Source organism: Dromiciops gliroides, chromosome 1 (assembly GCF_019393635.1).
Source record: "Dromiciops gliroides isolate mDroGli1 chromosome 1, mDroGli1.pri, whole genome shotgun sequence".
NCBI lineage: Eukaryota > Metazoa > Chordata > Mammalia > Microbiotheria > Microbiotheriidae > Dromiciops > Dromiciops gliroides.
Window position 1 is genome coordinate 357,623,150 of NC_057861.1, and position 25,671 is coordinate 357,648,820.

At 35.5% G+C, this 25,671-nt stretch overlaps 1 protein-coding gene across 1 annotated transcript in view; it reads right to left on the reverse strand.

Moving 5' to 3' along the window:
* Window positions 1-25,671, reverse strand: part of DNAH5 (dynein axonemal heavy chain 5) — a gene marked incomplete at its 5' end in the record, with an annotated part of 294,184 nt that overhangs the window by 70,607 nt on the left and 197,906 nt on the right. Inside the window, 6 exon segments of the mRNA XM_043995374.1 lie at window positions 4,907-5,089; window positions 7,530-7,685; window positions 8,870-9,186; window positions 10,133-10,268; window positions 14,439-14,576; window positions 18,367-18,546. Of these exon segments, the coding sequence (XP_043851309.1) occupies window positions 4,907-5,089; window positions 7,530-7,685; window positions 8,870-9,186; window positions 10,133-10,268; window positions 14,439-14,576; window positions 18,367-18,546 (1,110 nt within the window).

Sequence of the window (25,671 nt, forward strand, 5' to 3'; positions counted from 1 at the left end):
GTGTGATTCCTATTCCATCCCATCCCCTCCAGAAGATTTCCCCCTGTATCATTCCATCATGCATTCATCTTAGCATTTTACCAGTGTTACTGTATGATAGTAAGATAGGGACCACTACTGCCTCCGAAGAATAAAATATGAGCATACTACTTTCCTGCTGCAGATGACAGAATGGCATGGGATCATGGGTGCATGTAGAAGCCAAGGAGAAGGGCTACATTCATGTGAGATGGGTGGGGGAGATGATAGAGGCAGAATCCATATAAGTGATATGAGATGAGGAGGAAAGGAGAAGAGGGGGGCTCTTGTCAAATGTCCTCATTTTTTTTTGTGTTGTTTGAGGCAAGGTTCTCCGCAGGAAAGTGGAGGGAAGAGTATGATGGGAGGTTTGAGATAAAATGAAAAGGTTTAGAAAAGTCACTATGGTGAGGGGGGATAGTGAATCAATTTGGGAGGCACAAACAAATTTCCTTGCTGGAATTTGGGCCCCATTGAGATTATGTGATGAATCTTAGGGTGATGCCATATGAGATCAATTAGAGAAACTGGCTATTTTTAGCCTAGAGGAGAAAAAATGAGAAAGAATTTGTTATTCATTTTACAATTTATCAAGGGTTCTCATATAGAAGAGAGATGACAAATTCCACCTGGCTCCAAGGGGACATACCTAGAAACAATGGATGAAGTTGTAGAAAGGCACATTTAGTTCTAATGTAAGTGCCACAGAGATTTTATATTATCACTCCACCTCTGGTTTACCTTTTCTAGGCTCTCATTTGCTTCAAGGGCTTTGCTGAGTTGTTCTAGGAAATAGGTTTATGGGACATCTTCTTACTTGTGTAAAATCCAAACTGGATTTGTGCCTAACCCACTCCATCCCTCATCTAAGGACAGGGAGGTGACGCAGGGGCTAGAGTGATGGACCAGGAGTCAGGAAGATTCATCTTCTTGAAATCAAATCTGACTTGACACTTACTAGCTATGTGGCCCTTGGCAGCTGCCTTAATCCTGTTTGTATCAGTTTCTTTATCTGCAAAATGAGCTGGAGAAGGAAATGGCAAAATGCTTCAGTTTCTTTGTGAATAAAACCCCAAATAAAGTCACAAAATGTTGGGCACAACTAACTAAAAACTAGCACTACTACAAAATATTTCTAATCTTTTTTTTTTTTTTTTGCAGGGCAATGGGGGTTAAGTGACTTGCCCAGGGTCACACAGCTAGTAAGTGTCAAGTGTCTGAGGCCGGATTTGAACTCAGGTACTCCTGAATCCAGGCCAGTGCTTTATCCACTACGACACCTAGCTGCCCCCTATTTCTAATCTTTTTAAAGGATCAAAACTTTTTGCCAAATCTTTCTTTCACCTTGAACTGACATTAATTACAACAACAAGGATGTGGGCAGCTACCATATTTCATGTTTGTCAGGCAAATGGATATATATAGGATGACAATGTATAAACACTTGTTGCTTTTAGATACTAGCTAGAAGGGACAGACCACTGTTTCTCCTTCTTTATTTTCATCCCTTGTTCTAAAAGGAAAGAAAGTGGAGCCAATAGTGACTTGCCCACAGTTCCTATGGGAATTTAGAGGTGGGAGTAATTTCCTTGGCAGGTGGTAAGAAGAAACGTAACAGCTAGCAGTTGGCAAATCAGATCTCATCAATTAGTCAATCATTTCATTAATTGCTGTCCATCCCAGCAATTCTAATTATGGCCATCATGAAACAGTGGCCTGCAAGGGTCTCAGGGCACAGAGGGGTAAGGGAATGACCCTCAAATACCCCAAACCAATTCCAAGTCACATATGGCCCTCAAAATGTAATCTCCTTTCCCACAAGTTTCAATGCCAAGTTATTAACTTCACCAAATTCGTAAATTCTTTGATAGATTCTGTTTAGTCATTTCTAGAATTTGAGTACTTGATGGACGTGTGATGGAATTACACTAATCTGACTCCATGCTAGCAGGCAGAGGAGATCCAGAGACTAATACGTGATGGAATGGTGTCTCTCTGACCCCTGGAGAAGGACTACTGTATTAGCTTTTGAATTACTGTCCCTTCTTCCAATCTCTCCAATCCATCCTCCACACAGTTGTCAAAACAGTCTTATTGAAGTAGAGGCCTGACTGTGTTACTCCTCTATTCAAAAATATTTAATAGCTCCCTGTTATCACTAGGAGAAAATAAAAGTTCTCAGCCTGTCATTTAAAGACTTCTTTAATCTGATTCACCTACTTTCTCAAATATATTAAATTTTACTCTCCATGTTACATTTTGAATAGCCTTATTTTGTGTTCTTTGAACTTTAAATTCCATCTCCCATCTCTTCTTTTTTATCACGCATGCCCAGAATTCACTATTTTTCACACTTCTCATATAAAATATTTTGTTTTCTTTAAAAATTCCCCTAAGCTTTGCTATTGTTTTATCCCCTCAAATTATCTGGTATTAGCTTATTATTATAGGACCATGTCTCATTTACCTGTGTACATGCTGTACCTCACTAATTTAAGTTAAGAATGTAAGTTCCGGGGCGGCTAGGTGGCACAGTGGATAAAGCACCGGCCCTGGAATCAGGAGGACCTGAGTTCAAATCTGGTCTCTGACACTTAACACTTACGAGCTGTGTGACCCTGGGCAAGTCACTTAACCCCAATTGCCTCACTAAAAAAAAAAAAAAAAGAATGTAAGTTCCATTAGGGCAAAGGTTCTTTTGTATTATTTTGTATAGTTAGTGTCCAGGTTAGTGCTTCAGACATAGTAAGTGCTTATATTTATTGAAATATGTTGGATTGAAATTAAATCTCAATGTCAGTATATTACTGATTCCTATCCTTCTGGGTAACAGAAATCATATTCTTCCAAGTTTTGTCATCTCTTATGGTACATGTCATCGTCTTTTCCTCAATGGAAGCCTACCCACATCCTTTCTTCAAATAGTACCCAATAAAAGCAACTTCAAGATTACACATTTTTTTGCCATAATCAGGAATTGGTAAGTAGCTAAGACTCATTTGTGGAAACAAACATATCTAAGTTCTCTTTAGATACTGTTAGAAAAAGAACTGATATTACAAAATTATTCTTGGTCTTCAATCCTCATGCTTCCTTGATTCTAAGACCTAGTCAGTTTTCTTGACTATAAAGCTTAGCCAGTTTTGGAAGTGATTTTAAATCTATGAAGATAAAATCAGAAGTTTGCACTATGGAATGTGTGCTCCAAATTAAGAGGGAATATCCTTTTCCTAACCAAATTGTGAAAGGCTGTGTTTTTGGCTTGTCATCAATCAAATCAAGAGAGATGACTTTTATTTTCTACCTCAAAGAGCTGAAATCCTTACCTCTTTGGGCCTCAGTTTCCTCAACTGTAAAATTAAGGGAAATATCTAGAATCCCTTGATGGTCAACAACAACAACTAATGCATAATTTATTAGCAAATCCAAATAACACTAATAATTGAGATAAAATTTATAAAGTATAGTGTCTAAGATATTGATTGTACAGAGATTTCACCATGCCTAGAAGGTCTGGAAATAAAGAAGTTGGGAGAAGGTAGGAATACTGGGTTATAGTGTTTAATTTGTGCTCCGTGATAATGAAAATGGAAAGATATGTGTCTATACCACATGGAATTCATTATAAAACTTAAGGCATGGCCCATTTCCAGTATCAAGCACTTATACCAGCTCATAATCAAAACTTCCCACACACCACATCCAAAAACATATGTGCCTTGGAAATATCTATTTTATTCCACAAACATTTGTTAATTTCCTGTTTTGGCCCATATTTTCAACAAGGGTGTATACTAGATATTTAGGATAAAAATGCAAATTCCCATAGTCCATTTCTTCAAAAAGCTTCTTAACATTGTAAATTACAAGAAATTGGGCTGAGAGGGTATCTGAGTCCCAAATAGCTAGAAAGATAGACTGGAGCCAAATTATTAAAGGCCTTCAAAACAAAGCTAATGAATTAATATTTTATTATCTAGGCAATGAGGAGGAACTTGAGATTTATGAGTAGAAGAATAACATGATTTTTTGTCTTAGATTTTTTTAAAGCTGTGAAAAGAATGAATTTGAAAGGAGAGAGAAGAGAGGCAAGAAGATCAATGAAGAAATTATTATGGTAGTCCAAGTGAGAATTGATGAGGAACTAAGTAAATTAGTTAGCTTTTTCCACAGATTGAAGAGAATGGATATGCATGATATAAACAAAATAAAATAAACGGTATTTGCTAAGTAATTTGATGGGAGAATTGAATAAAAGAGATGGCTTAAATATGACTCCAAACTTTAGAAGCTGAGGACTAGGATCATAGTGGATATTATCAACACAGAGAATTTAGATATGGAATGGTTTTGGGGAGAGAGAGGAAAGAAAATGAGTTGTCTTGCTGTTTATATGGAATAACAAGTTGGAAGTGGTTGTGGAACATTTAGGTAAAAATATTCAACAGTGAAGTTGAAAATAGGGGAACATTTTCCATCTAAATGAGAAGAGATATTTTGATAATTCAGTTAACATTTGGAAAAACATTTTCATAGGAAAGATGTAAAAGGAACCTAATCACAGATTTTATGTCTATAAAAGTAAACTGGAGAAACTTACAACAGATCAAAAATTTTGGAGAGAAAAAAATGGAAGACTATAGTAATGACAAATTGTTTTAAAAGTATTGTTTCATTTATACACACATATGTATAGGTGAGATATATAGAAAATTGAAAATCTTTAGTAAGGTAAAGAAAATTACTTTAGAAACTACAAAGGGAATAACACATAAATGTTTAAGTGAGAGGAAATTAAAAAAAATAAAGCTGTAAATGATAGATCACTTTTTACTACTACAACATTCTGGGAGAGGGATATGCTGAAGAGACATTTTTTTCCACCTACTTGTTTCTCTGTAAGAATGACTCTTCCGAGTAACTGATCTTCCAAGCCTTTCATGGTGACAGTAAAGTCAATGATGGAAGTTCGAGCACTGATTTCAGGTGTATAGGCTGGATTAGGCAGTTTTGTAGTGATGTATAGTCTGAAGCCATCCATAATATCTACTTCTTTGTCACCAACTTTTACCTTAGGAGAGCCAAGTTGGTAAGAAAAGTAAAACAAAGTTTTAAAATATTTTATAAGAAAGACACAAGATATAATAACAGATGTAGAGAGGTATAATGGAAAGAATACTAAACTTGGAATCAACAACACCTACATGGAAGTGGTGCCTCTGACTCATACTTACCAGTGTATAGAATGACACCAGTAAATAATGGGAGCTCTTAATAAAAATAATACATGAAAACCCTGAGCAAGAGGAAGTAATGATGGATAATCATTGAAAACTTTGAGAAGAAACTGCCCACTAGTTATAACTTCTGTCTCAGCCGAACAGTAGCTCAGAGAGTAAAGTTTCTAGTGGAGAAACACTATGTACAGAAAGCCAACAATTCTCCACAGGCCTTAGGAAGACATCCATGCAGAATCAATTAGGAGGGCTGAATCCATAGGCATTACCTAACTATACCTCTGAAATTGTTGATGTTAGAAGCTTTGCACATCTTCATGTGTAGCAGTCCATAGGAAAAAGATATAATCTATAAAACTCAAAAATTGTGGTAGCTTCCATTATTAACAATTTAAGAGATATACATATAACTTACATAACATAAACAAAAAATTAAAGGTCGTAGAAGAAATAGGAAAAGTGGTTACTTGTAAATTTAGAAATACTTCCCAATGAAATAGATGCAGTTTGTTTTTTATAATTTTATATGCAGTATGTATACTACCATTATATTAAACTATTTTGACTGATTATTATTAGCATTGACTTTTCTATTTATGTACTATTGTTATATATACATATATTAAGTGATATATGTAGAAACACATAAAGACACTGTGAAGTGGCACTTTGTATTTGTCACAAGTATATTTCACAAAATACCATAAATTATTTTTGGAATGATTGAAAGCCTTTTGGAAATGGAGAGAAGAGTAATACCAGCTTCAAAAGCCTCTCCCACTGAAAACATAAATATTGTTTCTATATCTTTAATGATGAATTTAATTTAGAGATATCAGATGTTCAAATGTAATTCCAGAGAGGTAACTGTGATGGCTGGAGGGGGACTAAGAAGAGAAAGACATAAAAGAAGTTTTTTGAAAGAACTTGTTTAACTTTTATTTTGGAAAGAAACATTATGATAAGCATTTCTGACAAGAGATTTTTAATTAGAATCCTGAGAGATCTGAATAATCAGTCTGTATTTTCAGTGAAGTCAGCTGCAGCAATGATGGTTTAAGATGAATTTGACTTCATTCTCACAATTAATATATTGTAAATAATTGTTTTATTGCTTGTAGCATTCTTAATAAATTGTATAGTCAGTAATGTAGATATTTACTTAAGCCTAGGTTATTAGGGAGTTTGATATAGGGAAAGAGATAAGAAAAAAGCTTATGATAAAATATTTCACTGGTTTATTTAATATAAATTATATGTATATATATATATGTAATCAAGAGTAAAGAGTCTGAGCAAATGGTCATGAGGCAATATCTAAAGATACTTCTTGCTTGAATTAGAATCTAGGGTAATAGATAAGAGAATGGGGAAGTAGCAGGATGAGAGGTGGGAACACTAAACACAGGTTAAATGTGAGAGCTATCAACCAAAAATTATGCGACATTTGTGTGGGTAACATATATCTCTATAAATCAATAACATATACATATATCCATATTAAATATATTTTCATTCCTCCCCAAAATTAGATTCAAAGGAACATATGGCATATATACAAATGTATGAATGTTTTATAACTAAGGTTTTTTTTTTTCTACACACACTTTTAGTCAACAAGACTTCAAGCCATAAAGTCACTGAAAATAGGTTAGAGATCATATTCCAACCTCTAACTTTGCAAAAGACCAAAGAGGCCTAGAGAGATAAAAGGTTTGCTTCATACCTCCTCAAGCTTCTTGTTCATACAGAAAAAAAAAAACTTTAATTTTATTTGGCAATCAGCAAGTACAGAAAACAATACAAAAATTTTAAGAGATTAAAATCATTTTGTTATCATTTTTTTTACAAATTACAGCTCAAAATTCTATAAAAGGAAAACATTTGTCACAAAGTTTAAAAATTATGGTATAGGGGCAGCTAGGTGGTGTAGTGGATAGAGCACCAGCCCTGAAGTCAGGAGGACCTGAGTTCAAATCCGGCCTCGGACACTTGGCACTCACTAGCTGTGTGACCCTGGGCAAGTCACTTAACCCCAATTGCCTCAACAAAAAAACAAAAAGAAAAAGAATTATGGTATAACTGATATATATGTGTGTATATATAATGTAACCATGTATATATATATACATATGTATATACCATATATATATATATATCAGACATAAAATATATGTATATATCTTTATACACACAAATATTTATGTATGTAAATAAATCTCATATTTTGTGTGTTTATGTTCATTTAAATTGTTAACAATTGGTATAGCCTACCTTAAATGTTGAGCCAGTTTTAATAAAATTTCTTTCTAAAACATTATCTAGTGCTGGATCCAGCTCCTCCCCAATATCTTCAATGAGCAGTGGCCTCCCAAGAGAAAGACTATCCTCCAGATGATTTCGGAAGTACTTGTGATTCAGAGATGTGATCTGGAAATGCAAACACAATGTAGTCTTTTGTAATTTTTTTAGAACAATGCAACTAAATGAGTGACAAACACATCTATTTCTGAAATCACACAAAGATACTATTATAGACCACTAAAAGACTATTATATTATTAAGCTGATATAAGCATACCTCACCTATTGTTTTGCCAAAATCTGCTTTGTTAAAACTTGAATGTAATTTATCATTATGATTATTTTTCAGTAATCCTCTATTTTTTTTCTTTATGATCTCATTTTAAGAGTATAATCTATATCGGGGCAGCTAGGTAGTGCAATGGATAAAGCACCAACCCTGGATTCAGGAGGACCTCAGTTCAAATGTGGCCTCAGACACTTGACACTTACTAGCTATGTGACCCTGGGCCAGTCACTTAACCCTCATTGCCCCTCAAAAAAAAGAGAGTATAGCCTATATCAAGGTTGTTCTATATTTGGATCAATGTGAGAATTCTTGTAAACTATTAAAAGAAAGAACTGATGCTTACATTTCAAAATATTATGTACGATATTCACTTGGTAAGACCAAACACAGTCTCCCCAATTCTTTCCATGATCAATTTCATTTCTACTTATCAGTGATCTCTTCATTGCCACCACCACCCATAATAATACTTTTCACCACAGCAATTACTTTTTTAAAAAAATTAGAGGGGGCGTCTAGGTGGCACAGTGGATAAAGCACCAGCCCTGGATTCAGGAGTACCCGACTTCAAATCTGGCCTCAGACACTTGAAACTTACTAGCTGTGTGATCCTGGGCAAGTCACTTAACCCTCATTGCCCCACTTACAAAAATTAAAATAAAAATTAGAAATGATCATATGTATTTTTGTTTCTTTCTTTGCATGTCTAATCCTAAATGCTAGACAGTTTCTATAATGGGATGTACCATGCTTCAACTATCAAGAAGAGTCACAGTTCCCAATTCATATTGCTTGTTGTCTATTAAAAATAGCATAAACACAGACCAACTTGAAGAATACAAAAATAATTCAATTTCCAAGTTTTTATACACTAATTCTTATGTTGTCCATCTGCTACATTTTCCGAAAAAGATAGAGCCAATATCTAAAAATTTCAAATCATTCTGTTCTGTGGTTCAGGATAAATGTTTGGCAGCAAAATAAAATATCTGGTAGCATAACTATTTGTATGCACAAATTACCTGGAGATCATTTTTGCTTTCTTTATTTTTAATCCAAATCTTGCCTTGAGTCTGTGGATCAATTAACAAAGGATAACGAGATGCTTTTGTGACAATAATTCCATTCTGTATGGATAGGTCATCATTTGGCAGCCCTTGGAGGTTCCACTCACTAATGGTTGGAGCATCAATCAACATCTCATTGAGGTTTAGATTGTTGCCAAATGGAATTTTCCGGCTTTTCATTTCCCTTTGCCAATCACTTAACAACAGATTGCGGAATTCTTGGTTAAATGGTCCAGAATAAGATAGAAAAGCTGTAGCCAGCAATACATCCCCTAAAACAGACCATAGAGCAACACATTTTGTCACCTTATCACTGCACAAAATTCTAAGCAAAAGAGTCCAGAATTATGCATTCTTTTCATGCAAATACCATAAATCAAAGGATTAGGGATAACTCAATATATGATGTATAAAGGTCCAATTTTGGGGCTCAATGTTAAGTAAGGACTGCGTGGCATATTAAGTGCCATCCCACAGTCCTTAGTGCTAAGCTTAGCTTATTTAGTATTTTTCTTATATTATATAATTTTTCTGGAATTGGATGGGGCAATAATTTAATTCAGAAGACAAGAATACAATTTAAAATAATTTTAATTAATATGTCTATACACTCATAATTAACCTGAAAAGTTTGGGGAAAGTTTGCTTCAACATAGCAGAGGAAATGTCAAACTATCATGCATCACACTAAATGGTATATTACAGAAAAAAAGAAAGAACCAACAGCAAATCTTTGTTAAGGTTAAATGCCTAGTTTAGACACCACCATCATGCTTTATTGTCTATGATATCACATGACTTTAGAGCATGAAGGAATGTTAGAGATCATTTAGTCCAGTTTCCTTAATTTATAGGAGAGGAAACTGAGTCCCAGATAGGGAAAGTGATTTGTCCAAGGTCACATAGGTATTAGGTAACATCTGGTAGCAAGTAAAATTTGGATTCTAACCCAGAGTTTCTCACTCCAAAATTAGTGTTCTTTCACAGTGTCTTACTGTGTCAAGATAGAATCATAGGATCAACCATCTATAAAGGACCTCAAAGGTCATCTAATTAAGTCCCATCTAAAGTATTCCTGTCTAGAAGACGTTTTACAAGTGACCAGTCAGTTTCCCCTTGAAGACCTCCAGTAATAGAGAAAACATATTAACATCAGTTTATAAAGCTATTAATTTACAAATTTATCTTAGAAAAAGTCATTAGTATAACTATACTGACCCACAAGCCTTTTGGTTTGTGCAGCAAACTCTTTACTCTGCTGTGTCCATCTTTCTTTTTCACCTGCCAGTCCACTTATCAGTGTGGAAGCTGTTTGCATCTTATGTCTGCAACGTTCTGCATCTTCAAGAAGTGTCTACAAAAGATCAAAATCAAGAAAAAAGTATAATTTAAAAACAACACCATTGATATATATTTCTAAGACAGGGGCTGGTAACCAGGTTGTTACATAGGAAGAATAAAATAGAATATGTCTGGCATTTGATTTCACTTTAGAAAACTTGAGGCCATGAAGTCTAACATCCAATGTCATATTTATTCTTCCTAAACTCTTTGCTTATAATATTTCTGGCTGATCCCATGTGAATGATGGTGTCTTGAGATAGAACTGCATAGGATACTCCTGAATGAATAATAGATATAGCAGAAATATAATTCATAATCTAATTATGCTTCCCATGCCAAAACATAACTTTCATTAAAATAATCACATAAATACTTAAAAATTTCACAGTTTAAAAACATTGCAAACATATGTTGGAAAAGTACTATTCTCTTAATGTATGTGTGTTTGTCATGTCTTAAGGGTGTTAACAAATTTGAATATGAATTATCAAATGATAAATATGAAAAAAGAAACAAAACGCTTATGAAAAGCAAAGAGAAATAAACAAAAATAAATAATAAGAGCTATCACATTAAGGATTGAGGAATATATCAATGGGAATTAAAGAAAATAGTTGTTATTTGCACATTTATTGATTTTTTTTACATTGTAAATAGTTTTCATTATAATAAAGCTAAATAATATATTAAGTGCTTACTATGTTACACTGTGTACCTGAAAATACAAAGAAAGGAGAAAGACAGTTCTTGTTCTTAGGGAGTTCACCATCTAATAGGGGAAATAATTTGTAGAATGTTTTTATAACAATACACAAACTAGTTGGGCAGACAGAAAGAAAGAAAGAAAGAAAGAAAGAAAGAAAGAAAGAAAGAAAGAAAGAAAGGAAGGAAGGAAGGAAGGAAGGAAGGAAGGAAGGAAGGAAGGAAGGAAGGAAGGAAGGAAGGAAGGAAGAAAGAAAGAAAGAAAGAAAGAAAGAAAGAAAGAAAGAAAGAAAGAAAGAAAGAAAGAAAGAAAGAAAGAAAGAAAGAAAGAAAGAAAGAAAAGAAGACAAAAATAGACATATATAGATATAGGATAGATTGGAGATAATCTATACATAGAAGGCATTAGAATTAAGAGGGATCGGGAAAGTTTCCTGTATTCCTGGCTTTTAGCTGGAACTTGAAAGAAGTTGAGGAACGAGGAGGTTGAGATGAGTGAGAATTCCTGGAATGGAAGTTAGTCTATGAGAATGACACAAGTTGAGAGATGAAGTGTCTTGTGTAAGGAACAAAGCCAGTGTCACTGTATCACAGAGTACATGATAAGAGTAAGATGTAAGTAGACTAGAACAGTAGGAAGGGGCCAAGTTATAGAAACCAAAACAGGAATTTATATTTTATCCTAGAAGTGATAGAGCACCATTAGAATTTATCAAGTGGAACACATAGTCAAGCCTGCATTTTAGGAAGATCCCTGACAGCTGACTGAATAGAGAATCTACAGGAATGGGGAGAGACATATGGTACAGAGACAAACTAACAGACTATTGTAGTAGTCCAGCTGTGAGGTGATCAAAGCCTGTGCCAGGGGAGTGACAGTGTCAAAAGCAAGGAAATGTATATGAAGCATAAGAAGAAATTGTATGAAGGAGGGTGTAAAGGAGGATGGAACCTGTTGGTAGTGAGTCTGAGACTATTCAGAGGAATGACAAAACAATGAAAATATCAGCTCCTACCAGGAGAAGTGAAGCTGATACTAATAGGACCCAAGTTCACAGAGTTGGGAGGTCAAGGTGGGGATAAGTATTACAGACCTGAGGGTTGTTTTGTTTTTTTTGCATTTCACTGATAATGCCAGAAACTGATGGTGATGATAGGGAAATTTTAAAGACCTCACTGAGGGCTATCAAGTCCTAGTTTGGTTTTCTGAATGGTTCAGAAGTCAAAGAAGGAGAGACCATGAAAAATGGTAAGGTGGTCAACGATATCAAAATCTGCTTTGAAGATGAGGATGGATAAATTTAGAATAAGAAAGGGTCTTAGAAGTCAACTAGTCCAACCCCCTTATATTACAGATGCTATAGTAGAGGGTAAGTGACAACCAAGATTAGAAGGATGAGAAAAGACTATCAGTTTAAATCACAAGACGGAATTGGTCATCTTAGATCATCTACTCTTAAGTGGTCGAGTCAGAAGCTCCATTACAAGACATTGAGAGCAGAGTTTGGGAAAGATGGGATTTAATTATTAGAAACAATGATGGTAGAAAGCTTTTTACCTCTAGGAATTTAGGAGTGAAAAAGAAGAGAGCTACAAGATGATGCCTTGAGGAAAGGTTAGTGTCTTGTGAAGATTTTTTTAACATAAGGAAGACTGGTACACATTTCTAAGCAGTCATGAAGGTGCCCATAAATACAATCATTCGTAATCAGTAAAAATATGTCCTGGTAAGAATATTCCAACATTACTAACCCTGAGCTCCTTTGAAAGTGACCTTCAGGGCAGCTAGGTGGTGCAGTATATAAAGCACCTGCCCTGGATTCAGGAGGACCTGAGTTCAAATCCAGTCTCAGACACTTGACACTTACTAGCTGTGTGACCCTGGGCAAGTCACTTAACACCCATTGCCCCACAAAAAACAAAAACAAAACAAAAGTTACCTTTAGTGTAAAATTCAGTTTACAAAAACATGGAAGCAATAACAGTTGAATTGTTTAATTGTTCATTGAAACAAAAAAACAGAAATTCACACAGAGAAGATATCAAAAGGAAGTTCAGAAGGAAACATAGATCAGCAGGGAAATTTTGATACTAACATTTTAAATGTATGTATGCATACACATATACACATATATATACATATAAACCCAATAAGCTAAATGTGATAGATTCATAGTTTCACATACAATTTTTCTGTCATTTGTATATGGAAATGTTAATATTTATGAATGATTTTCTAGTTTACAAAGGAAAAAAGTTGCTTGTTTGCATGCTAAAGGTAGTCATTGATAAGAACAGTGTGTCTGCCTCAGTTGTCAGTATACATTATTCAAGTCCTGGGGCCTTCTTGCCCCCCATCTCCACCATTCCTTCCTTTTCCCTGCTGAGTTAACAGCTAACCAATAAAGCATGTTTGTCTCAGATAAGAACAAACTACGTAATCCAAGCCCTAAAAGTTTACTCCCACTCCTCCAAATTTCCCTTCCTTTTCCCTGCTGAGTCAACAGAGGTTTTCTAAAGTTAAAGAACAGAGGATTGTAAAATCTCAGGATCATCAAATCCCACAGGGCAAAGGCAGCAGTGGCACCACATCTGGGGGGGGTGGTCTACATGTTTACAAGTGTCGTGAAGAATGTGAACCCAGATGGGGGAGGGACCTTGCATTAGATATAGGATAAAAAGGAGGACTTCACTGGGACAAATCACAGTACTCTGTTGGGGTGTCTGCCCATTCTTTCAAGACCAAGAATAAATGGCCTTCTTTCTTTGCACCAGACTAGAAGTCATGCCTCAGTTTACCTGTTTCTAACAATCTTCATTGTTATTATTTTGATCTTCTCAAAATTCCAACAAGATTGTCCTGTTTGCTATTTCTTTTATTATATTAGAGTCTATATCCTTCCTCTCTGCTTTTGCTACTTTTTTACTGGTAAATTTAAACTAAGAATTATTCCTAAACTAATAAAACTATTTTGTGTACCCTAGCAATCTGCTGGATACTACTACTATTACTACTACTACTTCTTCTTCTTCAATGGCAGGTAAGTGACTTGTCCAGGGTCACATAGCTAGAAAGTATCAAGTGTCTGAAGTCATATTTGAACTCAGGTCCTTCTGAATCCAGAGATGGTGCTTTATCCACTGCGCCACCTAGCTGCCCCCCTAGATACTTCTTAAAGTAAATGCTCCCCATTTTCAAAACTCTTACCATTAAAAAAATAAATAGAACAATTTATAAAGTTGAACACTGTTTTCTCTAAGCCAGGAACTAATTCATATAGTAATTAGAATTACACTTATATTAAATACACTAAAAATTCTGCCTGGGTTGACTCAGAAATGAATTTCTTATTCTATGTGTTTGTTTAAGTGAATCATGGATTCAGGCCTCATCTTTAGAGAAAGCAAAAAAAGGCACAAACTATTGAATATAACCCTGTACTTCTCTGACAAGCTTCCTCCAGTTTGGAGTAATTACCTGTTTTTCTGTCATGGCCTTTTCATACTCTTCCTGTACAATATCCAGCTCAGCTTGTTTGTCATCTAGCTCAGCCTGAGCTTTCTGCAGATCTTGCATAGCAGTGACATGGCGGTTCTCCTGGACCACCAAATTAGCCTAGGAAGTAGAAACAGCATGAACAGGTTGACATGGATGCTCAAATATGAGAAAATTTGATTGCAGCCTGAAAACCATACATGGTTATACCTCTTCTACTATGCATAAAATAATTTGGGGTTAATTTAGATGTGGGTTCAATATGAAAATATATCCAATAATGAAATGTTTCTATATGAGGGAAACATGCTTTAAGTGGATGGGATATTTTAACAGCAAACCATTTTAGGGAGAACAAATATTTAAAAGCATCTCATGAGGCTGACAAGACAAGAGTGATCTTTAGAAGCAACTAGTTTTTGTTTGTTTGTTTGACTTTGTTTTCATGCTATTATGCGGGGTGATGTTTCAGTATCAACCAGGATACATAAAGGCCTACAAGTCTCCCAAGATGACAGCTCTAGACATCTGTCCAGAATCTGGTTTCTGCTTATGTAAGGAGACCCTACTTCATATAAGCCCCTTTCCAGTCTTCAACACTGTAACTATGCTCACTCACTCACTATTCTTTTATGTGATTATTTACATCCTACCACTGTACTTACATACAGGTTGTGCTCCTTACTTGTTCTCCCTCCTCATCTCTGATTCCCAGAATCACTAGCTCTCTTCTTAACTCAGCTACATAGTAGTCTTTACAGATAATCCCTCCCCAAACTGTGAGTGCTCTCCTAACCGCTTGCATACCATTACTTTGTATTTACTCATTTCCATGTTATCAATATCCAGCAGAAGCTTCCTGAGGGCAGGGACCGTTTCTTTTATGTCTTTGTATTTCTGAATTCTATCAAAGTACCTGGCACACGGCAGGTGCTTAATAAATTCATTTTTCATTGACTAAGCAATTTCAAAGAATATGGTTAATTGATCAGAGCACAGTTAGAAAAATGAAGGAACCTATTTTTGTTATCCAAGAAGTCCAGTATAAAAATTAGACTTTGGAAATGATTTTCAAAGATAATTCATTTTTATTTTTAAATCTTTCCTCAGTTCACATTGTTTTCCTTCTTCATTCTTGAAAGTAGTTATTTTGGGTTCTGGAAGGCCATTAACACTCCCTCAAAGCTCTACTTTCTTCTCATATGTTAGAAAAAAGAAAAAAAAACACATTTCTTGCATCTTCAGATCTTGAATTCATTTGAAGAAAAGAACTTTAAGAATGAAGTCATAGTAAGATAACAAGTTTGAACTAGACAAAGGCAAAGAGTATATGTATAAGTGTATATGTATGTACATATGTGTATGTATACATACACATATAAAAACATATACTTATGTAGTGCATGGATAGATGCATGTTTTGTAAGTATATGTGCATGAATGTGTATGTACTTTAAAAAAACCTAGCTGAGGACCTCCCACAGGACACCCATTGTGAGACCCCTCTCCTCACCTGTGATCTCCTCATTTTACCTTGTATTTGTTTTGTATATTATGTCATACTGACATTTGATAGAATATAAGTTATTTGAAGGCAGAAACAGATTCCTCTTTGCATCCAAGGCATCTTATAGTGTCTAACATGTAATTTGTGCACAATGTATTCTAATTAATTTATTCATCTATGTCCTTATTTTGACATGTACTATTCCTTAGCAGGGAAAATGATATCTCTAGTACTTATCTCAGTATGTTCTTAACATGCTAGATAAATGTCAACCATAAAATATCTATTCCTTGAGGGTAGGGACAGTTTTCATTTTTTATCTCTTCAATATTTTGAATACTATGTGACACATAACAGGACCGTAATAAATGCTTGTTGAATTAAAAAAGAAGAGAAAAAAACTGACTGATGGAACATTTTGGATCCTCTCATTCTTTTTTTTTTTTTTTGGCAAGGCAATTGGGGTTAAGTGACTTGCCCAGGGTCAAACAGCTAGTAAGTGTTAAGTGTCTGAGGTCAGATTTGAACTTAAGTACTCCTGACTCCAGGGCCAGTGCTCTATCCACTGCGCCACCTAGTTGCCCTGGATCCTCTCATTCTTAAGCTCCTAACTGATCCAGTGGCTTAGATAAGTATGTGAAGTTAGGCTATTTGTGCCAGTCAGTTTTCTGCAGTAAACCACTAATATAAAATAAAATTATTGTAAAGAATCTTCTTGTATTGTGAATATTTTTTCATGGCTTATCCAGGAAAATTTTAATTTCTGAGAGTTCTAAACTTGCTGTTTCTAAATGAGGAAAGTACAGCTTTGTTATTGAGAGGGTATGGTTGTACTATATACAATTTTGTCCTTAATGGTTTCTCTTAGCAAGCATTCTTATTGTTTATAGAGACAGGTAAAATCCATTTATAGCAAATTCTTGTCCATGTTTTCTATTGTATTGAATTTTTATTTAAATATATGCATTGGTAGAAATCACATTACCTTGATGATACAGAAACAATGAATATTCTGTAATTAATTAGAAAGTCAAAGGAGTACATTTAATTGAATTCCTCTGCTAGAATACATACATACATACACATATATATATGTATATATGCATATATATGTGTATGTGTATAAATACATATCCATAATATAAAGATTTTTCAATGATAGTGTATTTTGACTGGGTGATTTTGTAATTTAACTAAGTTTGAGGACTTTTTTTTGAAAGTTGGAAGATGATTCTCCTTATGCATTGAAAAAATAAGTGGTCATTTATGAGGTACAATTTTGAGGGGTGAGGGAAGATACTCATGTGCAAAATATACCTCCTTTTTCTGTTTTCTGATGCCTGCCATCCCCTTAAAATAACCCTGCATAATATTCCCAATTGCAGAGACACATGGAAGAGTTAACCAAGTAATCTATCATCAAGCATCTTTGAAGGACTTATAATTTATCAGGCCCCTGTGTAGGTGATTCACAGACAAATAAATCTCCACCTAGAAGCTTGGGATTGAAAGACAAAAGTGAAAGGATCTCTACTCTGGAGAAACTTTCATTCCATTGGACAGATACATGTACATAGATAAGTAAGCACAGGATATACCAAAATAAACAAAAAGTTATTTGTGACGGGGAGGCACCAACAACTGGAATAATTATATAAGGCCTCTTGAAGGAGATGGGGACATGGCTAAGCCTTGGGAGCTTGGAGTTCCAAGGGTAGAGACAAGGAAGGAAAGAATTCCAGGAAAACATTACAATGCTACCATGTTGTTGGTGGATAACCAATCTTGGTGAAAGGCATTAAGCTCTCCACAAGGTGTAATAACATTTAAAATCCTTCTCATGATGAATCTGATTCTTTTCTATAAACTCTTTGTCTAGTTAAGTTATGGTGGAGTCCTTGCCTAGGTCTTCATTCCCTGCTACCTGGACCACATATGGGAGGGTATATATTTTCAAGATCACAGTGGTCATCTGTCTTGAAGCAGACTGGTCTCACGCAGTTCTCAAGTGAGGTTATTTTATAGTATAAACTTACACTGATCTTAACACAAGCTAGGATAATGACCTTTTGCAAACTACTTTAGGGATACTGTACTATACAGTTTTGAATTGACTTGTATGGACATAATGGTTTTAAAAAGCAATCACTCACCCACTGTGGAATTAATTTTCCTGCTGAGAGTTATTGCTTGAAGGCTTACAGGTCTCTGAATGATAACAATAGGCTAAGAAGTAAACTGTCTGCCTTCTCCCTTAGTGCTCCAGGCTTTCCCTACAGAATTGCATACAATCCCATGGTTGATTCATAATTTATCTGCCTACTAATATTGAAGGTAATTAAACCAGATAAATTTGAGATTTTTTCCGTGAATGTTTTCCATGATTCTACAAAGGAGACTTACCTTCAAGGGCAATACTTCCTTATTTGTAGAGAAAAAAGAGACCATGGCTTTGGTCCATGAGCAGAGACCAGCCACATTGCCACACACCCTTTTTGCAGTTTCAATATTGTAGTCTGACATTTCAAAGTAAGGAATCAAAAACTCCACCACTTCTTCATTGATTGTGTCTTTAGGGAATTGCTAGGGAAGAAAAAGGTGAAAGAAATTTGAAATAAATGTAAAATATTTCTTTTTCTTTAAATTATTTTACTAGCATTTATCATTTGATTCAATTCAAAATTATTGATTGATTCTCATAATGACACCAGGTAATCTGGTACTTTGAAAATCTCTCAAAATTATTAGCTATGACAACTAAAAAAGGCGATGGGATGACGGAACCAAAACCAAAAATTATTAAGAGTGCCTTGCTGGGTGTGGTAACAGTTGTCCATAATCCCTGCTACCAATGAGGTTGAAGCTGGAAGATCTCAGGTGTTCTGAAATAGTGCAGGGATCAAAGCCAATTAGGCATCTGTTCTAAGTCGGGCACCTGTATGGTGAACACCAAGAGTGCAGGGCTACCAGGTTGCCTAAGGAAGAATACTTCAGATCTGGTAAGAAATAGTACAGATGAGAGTTCATATGCTGATTAGCAATGGATTGGGCCATGAGTTGCTGCTTATTTTCCATTCTGGGTTAAACAGAAAGAGTAAGTCTCAAGGGAGAGGAGGGCAGGGAAGGGGAGGGGAGATGTCTATGAGTACAGTTCTGGCAGGTTATAAATATTAACACAATTCACAGAATTGCAAAGATATAAAAATTTCATGCTATGCCTCATTAGATCAAAGGAGCATAGGATTAGATCTGAAAGGAAACTTAGAAGCCACTATGTCCATTCCCTTTATTTTGTAGATGAGGAAACAGAGGCACAGAGAGGTTAAGTAAATTATCCAGGGTTACTCAGTTAATAAGTATCTGAGGCACAATTTGAACTCAAGTCAACCTGACTCTAAGCACAGAATTAATTCTACCACTAGGCTGACTCTTATGTGACTTGAAAATATATGATGGGAACAAATTCAGTTCCGGAGAACCTATCTCATGTTATTTAGTAGCAATATTACTATGAGGCAAGAAAAGAACACAGACAAAGAAAGATTCAAACATAATTCAATTTTGGTTCATCTGAAATGGAAAAGTGAAATAACTGGGATGAAGGGCTAAGAATAGACAAACAAAAATCATGTATTCCCATGATTATAGAACTAAAATCTTCAGTGGCAGAGGTGAAAGTTCAGAGCAGGGAGGGACTGGGAAGTAGTAATAGAAATAGGCAAATTTGATTTCTTATTTTAAAAATGTTATCAATGAATAATATTTAACTGATTCATATTCATTTTAAAACAGGTCAAAGTAAGCTTTTAAAAATAGAAATATTGAGGGCGGAGCCAAGATGGCGGAGAGGAAGCAGCAAGCTGCCTGAGCTCTCCTTCTGTTCCCTCAAAACGAACATTAAATCAAGCCTCTGGACGGATTCTGAAACTACAGAACCTGCAAAGAGACAGAGATACACAGTCCTCCAACCAGAGATAATTTAGAAGACTTCAGGAAAAGGTCGGTCTGACTCGGGCAAAAGGGAGGCCCAGCGCAGGGCAGCAACCCAGCGCCAAGGGGGTCGGGGCAAGTCAGCAGGAGCTGCGGGCCACAGCCGAACAACTGAGGCTCCCGGAACCAGGTTCAAAAATCTGGTGGCCAAGAAGGACAGTGGAAAAACTTACCTGCACCGGCCGAGAGGGCCACGAACAGCGGGATCAGACGCCGGGGTCTGGCGCCTGGCTGGCCGAGCACAATCATACAGGAAGTGCAGGGCGGGGCATCTCCACACACCATAAAGGCCTCAGAGTAAAAGCCCGGTCACACAGCACCTATACACCTGTACAAGAAGCCCAAAACAGGGACCCTGGTGCCCCCAGAGCAGACCTCAACTTAAAGAATAAATAAATAAGCTGCAATAATGAGTAAGAAGCAAAAAAGAGCCCTCTCCATTGAGAGCTTCTGTATCAATAGGGAAGAAGCCAACACAAACTCAGATGAGGACAATAGCCTCAAATTGTCTACATCTGAAGCCTCACAAGGGAAGGTGAATTGGTCGCAAGAACAAAAAGCCTTCCTGGAAGAGCTCAAAAAGGATTTTAAAAATCAATTGCAAGAGGCAGAAGAAAAAATGGGGAGAGAAATGAAAGCAAAACAAAAAAACTATGAAAAAAGAATCAGCAGCTTGGAAAAGGAAGCTGAAGAAAACAAAGCCTTAAAAAATTCATTTGGCCAAATGGAAAAAAAGCTGCATAATCTTACTGAAGAAAACAATACCTTAAAAAATTCACTTAGCCAAATGGAAAAAAAAGTGCATAATCTCACTGAAGAAAACAGTACCTTAAAAAATTCACTTAGCCAAATGGAAAAAAAGGTGCATAATCTCACTGAAGAAAACAATGCCTTAAAAATTAAAGTGGGACAGTTGGAAGATAAGGAATCCATGAGACACCAAGAATCAGTCAAGCAGAATAAAAAAAATGAAAAAATAGAAGAAAATGTGAAATACCTCTTTGGAAAGACAACTGATCTGGAAAACAGATCGAGGAGAGACAATTTGAGAATCATTGGACTGCCTGAAAGCCATGACCAGAAAAAGAATCTAGATACCATATTCCAGGAAATTATTAAGGAGAACTGCCCTGATATCATAGAATCAGAGGATAAAACCATCATTGAAAGAATCCATCGATCACCTCCTGAAAGAGACCCCAAAAGGAAAACTCCAAGGAATATTGTAGCCAAATTCCAGAATTATCAGGTGAAGGAGAAAATACTCCAAGCAGCCAGAAAGAAGCAATTTAAATATCATGGAGCCACAGTCAGGATTGCTCAGGACCTGGCAGCTTCAACATTAAAGGACCGCAAGGCTTGGAATATGATATTCCGGAAGGCAAAGGAGATTGGATTGCAGCCAAGAATCTATTACCCAGCAAAAATGTGCATTTTCTTTCAGGGGAAAAGATGGACATTTAATGACATTGGGGACTTTCAATCTTTCCTGGTGAAAAGACCAGAACTGAATAGAAAATTTGATCTCAACATACAAGACTCAAGAGAAGTTTAAAAAGGTAAACAGAGGGGAGGAAAAAAGGTTACCCTATTAGGTTAAACTGTTTATATCCCTACACAGGAAGATAATACTCATAACTCTTAAGAACTGTAAATATATTTGGGCAGAGAGAAGGACTTTATATAGAGGGTATAAATATAAATTGTCTTTGATGTGATGATACAAAAGAATTAAGGGGATAAAAAGGGAGTCTATGGGGAGGAGAGGAAAGGGGAGGTGGAATGGGATGAATTATATCATATGAAGAGGTGGAAAAAAACCTATTATAATAGAGGGAAAGAAAGGAGGGGGGAACATGGTTTCAACCCTATTCTCATTAGATTTGACTCAAAGAGGGAATAACATATACGTTCATTGGGATAAAGAAACTTAACTCATTCTTTAGGGAAACAAAAGGGGAAGGGAAAGGGGGGGGACAGATAGAAGGGAGGACAAAAGCAAGGGAGAAAAGGGTAAAGAAAAGAGAGGGGGTTGATAAAAAGGGAGGGCAGATCGGGGGAGGCAGGGGTAAGAAGTAAAACGTCGGTGAGGAGGAATAGGGTGAAAGAAGGGGGGAAAAGTACAAAGGGGGTAAATAGAATGGAGGGGAATAGACAGTCAGTAATAATAACTGTGAATGTGAATGGGATGAACTCTGCTATAAAACAGAAGCGAATTGCAGAGTGGATTAAAAACCAGAACCCTACAATATGCTGTTTACAAGAAACACATTTGAAGCAGAGAGATACACACAGAGTAAAGGTAAAAGGCTGGAGCAGAATATATTATGCCTCAGCTAAAGTAAAAAAGGCAGGGGTAGCAATCCTTATCTCAGACAAAGTGCAGGCAAAAATAGATCTCATTAAAAGAGATAAGGAAGGAAATTACATCTTACTTAAAGGTACTATAGATAATGAAGTAATATCAATATTGAATATGTATGCGCCAAGTGGTATAGCATCCAAGTTCTTAGAGGAGAAGTTAAATGAGTTACAAGAGGAATTAGACAGTAATACTATACTAGTGGGTGATCTGAATCTCCCCCTCTCAGAATTAGATAAATCTAGCCAAAAAATAAATAAGAAAGAAGTGAAAGAGGTGAATAGATTACTAGAAAAGTTAGACATGATAGATGTCTGGAGAAAATTGAATGGGGATAGAAAGGAATATACCTTTTTCTCAGCAGTACATGGCACATTTTCAAAAATTGACCATGTATTAGGGCACAAAAACATCATAGTCAAATGTAGAAAGGCAGAAATAGTAAATGCATCCTTCTCAGATCATGATGCAATAAAAATTACATGTAAGAAAGAGCCAGGGAAAAGTAGAATGAAAATCAATTGGAAACTAAATAATTTCATTCTAAAGAATGAATGGGCCAAACAAGAAATCATAGAAACAATCAATAACTTTATCCAAGATAATGACAATAATGAGACAACATACCAAAATCTATGGGATGCAGCCAAAGCAGTGCTTAGGGGAAAATTTGTAGCTCTAAATGCTTACATGAATAAGAAAGAGAAAGAGGAGATTAATGAATTGGGCATGCAACTTAAAAAGCTAGAAAAAGAACAAATTAGAAATCCCCAATTAGACACTAAATTAGAGATCCTGAAAATTAAAGGAGAAATCAATAAGATTAAAAGCAAAAAAACTATAGAATTAATCAATAAAACTAAGAGCTGGTTTTATGAAAAAACCAATAAAATAGATAAAATATTGGTTAATTTGATTAAAAAAAAGAAAGAAGAAAACCAAATTACTAGTATCAAAAATGAAAAGGGTGATGTTACCACCAATGAAGTGGAAATTAAAGCAATAATTAGGAAATATTTTGCCCAACTGTATGCCAATAAATTTGACAATCTAAATGAAATGGATGAATATTTACAAAAATACAAACTGCCCAGGTTAACTGAAGAGGAAATAAAATCCTTAAATAAACCCATATTAGAAAAAGAAATTGAACAAGCTATTAATGAACTCCCTAAGAAAAAATCCCCAGGGCCAGACGGGTTTACGGGTGAATTTTACCAAACATTTAAAGAACAATTAATTCCAATATTATACAAATTATTTGGAAAAATAGGTGAAGAAGGAGTTCTACCAAATTCGTTTTATGACACAAATATGGTGGTGATACCAAAACCAGGCAAAGCAAAAACAGAGAAAGAAAATTATAGACCAATTTCCCTAATGAATATTGATGCTAAAATCTTAAATAAGATATTAGCAAGGAGATTACAGCAAGTGATCACCATAATAATACACTATGACCAGGTGGGATTTATACCAGGAATGCAGGGCTGGTTCAACATTAGGAAAACTATTAACATAATCAACCACATCAATAAGAAAACCAACCAAAATCATATGATTATCTCAATAGATGTAGAGAAAGCTTTTGACAAAGTACAGCACCCATTCCTAATAAAAACACTAGAGAGTTTAGGAATAGGGGGAGCTTTCCTTAGAATAATAAACAGTATCTACCTAAAGCCATCAGCAAGTATTATATGCAATGGAGATAAATTAGAGGCCTTCCCAATAAGATCAGGGGTGAAACAGGGATGTCCATTATCACCCCTATTATTTAATATTGTTCTAGAAATGTTAGCTTTAGCAATCAGAGAAGAGAAAGGAATTAAAGGAATTAGAATAGGCAAGGAGGAAACAAAACTATCACTCTTTGCAGATGATATGATGGTATACTTAAGGAATCCTCGAGAATCAAGTCAAAAATTACTTGAAACAATTAACAACTTTAGCAAAGTAGCAGGATATAAAATAAATCCACATAAATCATCAGCATTTCTATACATGACCAACAAAGTCCAGCAGCAAGAGATAGAAAGAGAAATTCCATTTAAAGTAATGGTAGGTAATATAAAATACTTGGGAGTCTACTTGCCAAGACAAACCCAGGAACTCTATGAACACAACTACCAAACACTCTTCACACAAATCAAATCAGATCTAAATAATTGGAAAGATATCAATTGCTCATGGATAGGCAGAGCTAATATAGTAAAAATGACAATACTGCCTAAATTAATTTACTTATTCAGTGCCATACCAATCAGTCTACCTAAAAATTATTTTATACAGCTAGAAAAAATAATAACAAAATTCATCTGGAAAAACAAAAAATCAAGAATATCCAGGGAAATAATGAAAAAAAATTCACAGGAAGGTGGGTTAGCGGTACCAAACCTGGAGCTTTACTATAAAGCGGCAGTCATCAAAACTATCTGGTACTGGCTAAAAAATAGAGTGGTAGATCAATGGAATAGGCTAGGCTCAGGAAATGCAGTAGTAAATGACACTAGTAATGTAGTGTTTGATAAACCCAAAGACTCCAGCTTCTGGGATAGGAACTCAGTATTTGACAAAAACTGCTGGGAAAACTGGAAGATAGTATGGCAGAAATTAGGCTTAGACCAACATCTTACACCTTATACTAAAATAAGGTCAAAATGGATACATGATTTAGACATAAGAGGTGATACCATAGGTAAATTAGGAGAGAAAGGAATAGTGTACCTATCAGATCTTTGGAAAGGAGAACAGTTTTTGACCAAACATGAGATAGAGTATATTATAAAATGCAAAGTGGATGATTTTGATTATATTAAATTAAAAAATTTTTGTACAAACAGAAGCAATGCATCCAAAATTGGAAAGGAGGCAGAAAGCTGGGAAACAATTTTTGAGGCCAGTGCTTCTGATAAAGGCCTCATCTCTAAAATATATAGGGAATTAAATCAAATTTATAAGAATCCAAGTCATTCCCCAATTGAGAAATGGTCAAAGGATATGAACAGGCAGTTTTCTGATGAAGAAACCAAAGCTATCTATTCCCATATGAAAAAATGCTCTAAATCTCTAATGATTAGAGAGATGCAAATTAAAACAACTCTGAGGTACCACCTGACACCTATCAGATTGGCTAAAATGACAAAAAAGGAAGATAATAAATGTTGGAGAGGCTGTGGGAAAATTGGAACACTAATGCATTGTTGGTGGAGCTGTGAGCTGATCCAACCATTCTGGAGAGCAATTTGGAATTATGCCCAAAGGGCGATAAAGCTGTGCATACCCTTTGACCCAGCAATCCCACTTTTAGGACTTTTGCCCAAAGAAATCATGGAAGGGGGAAAGGGACCCACATG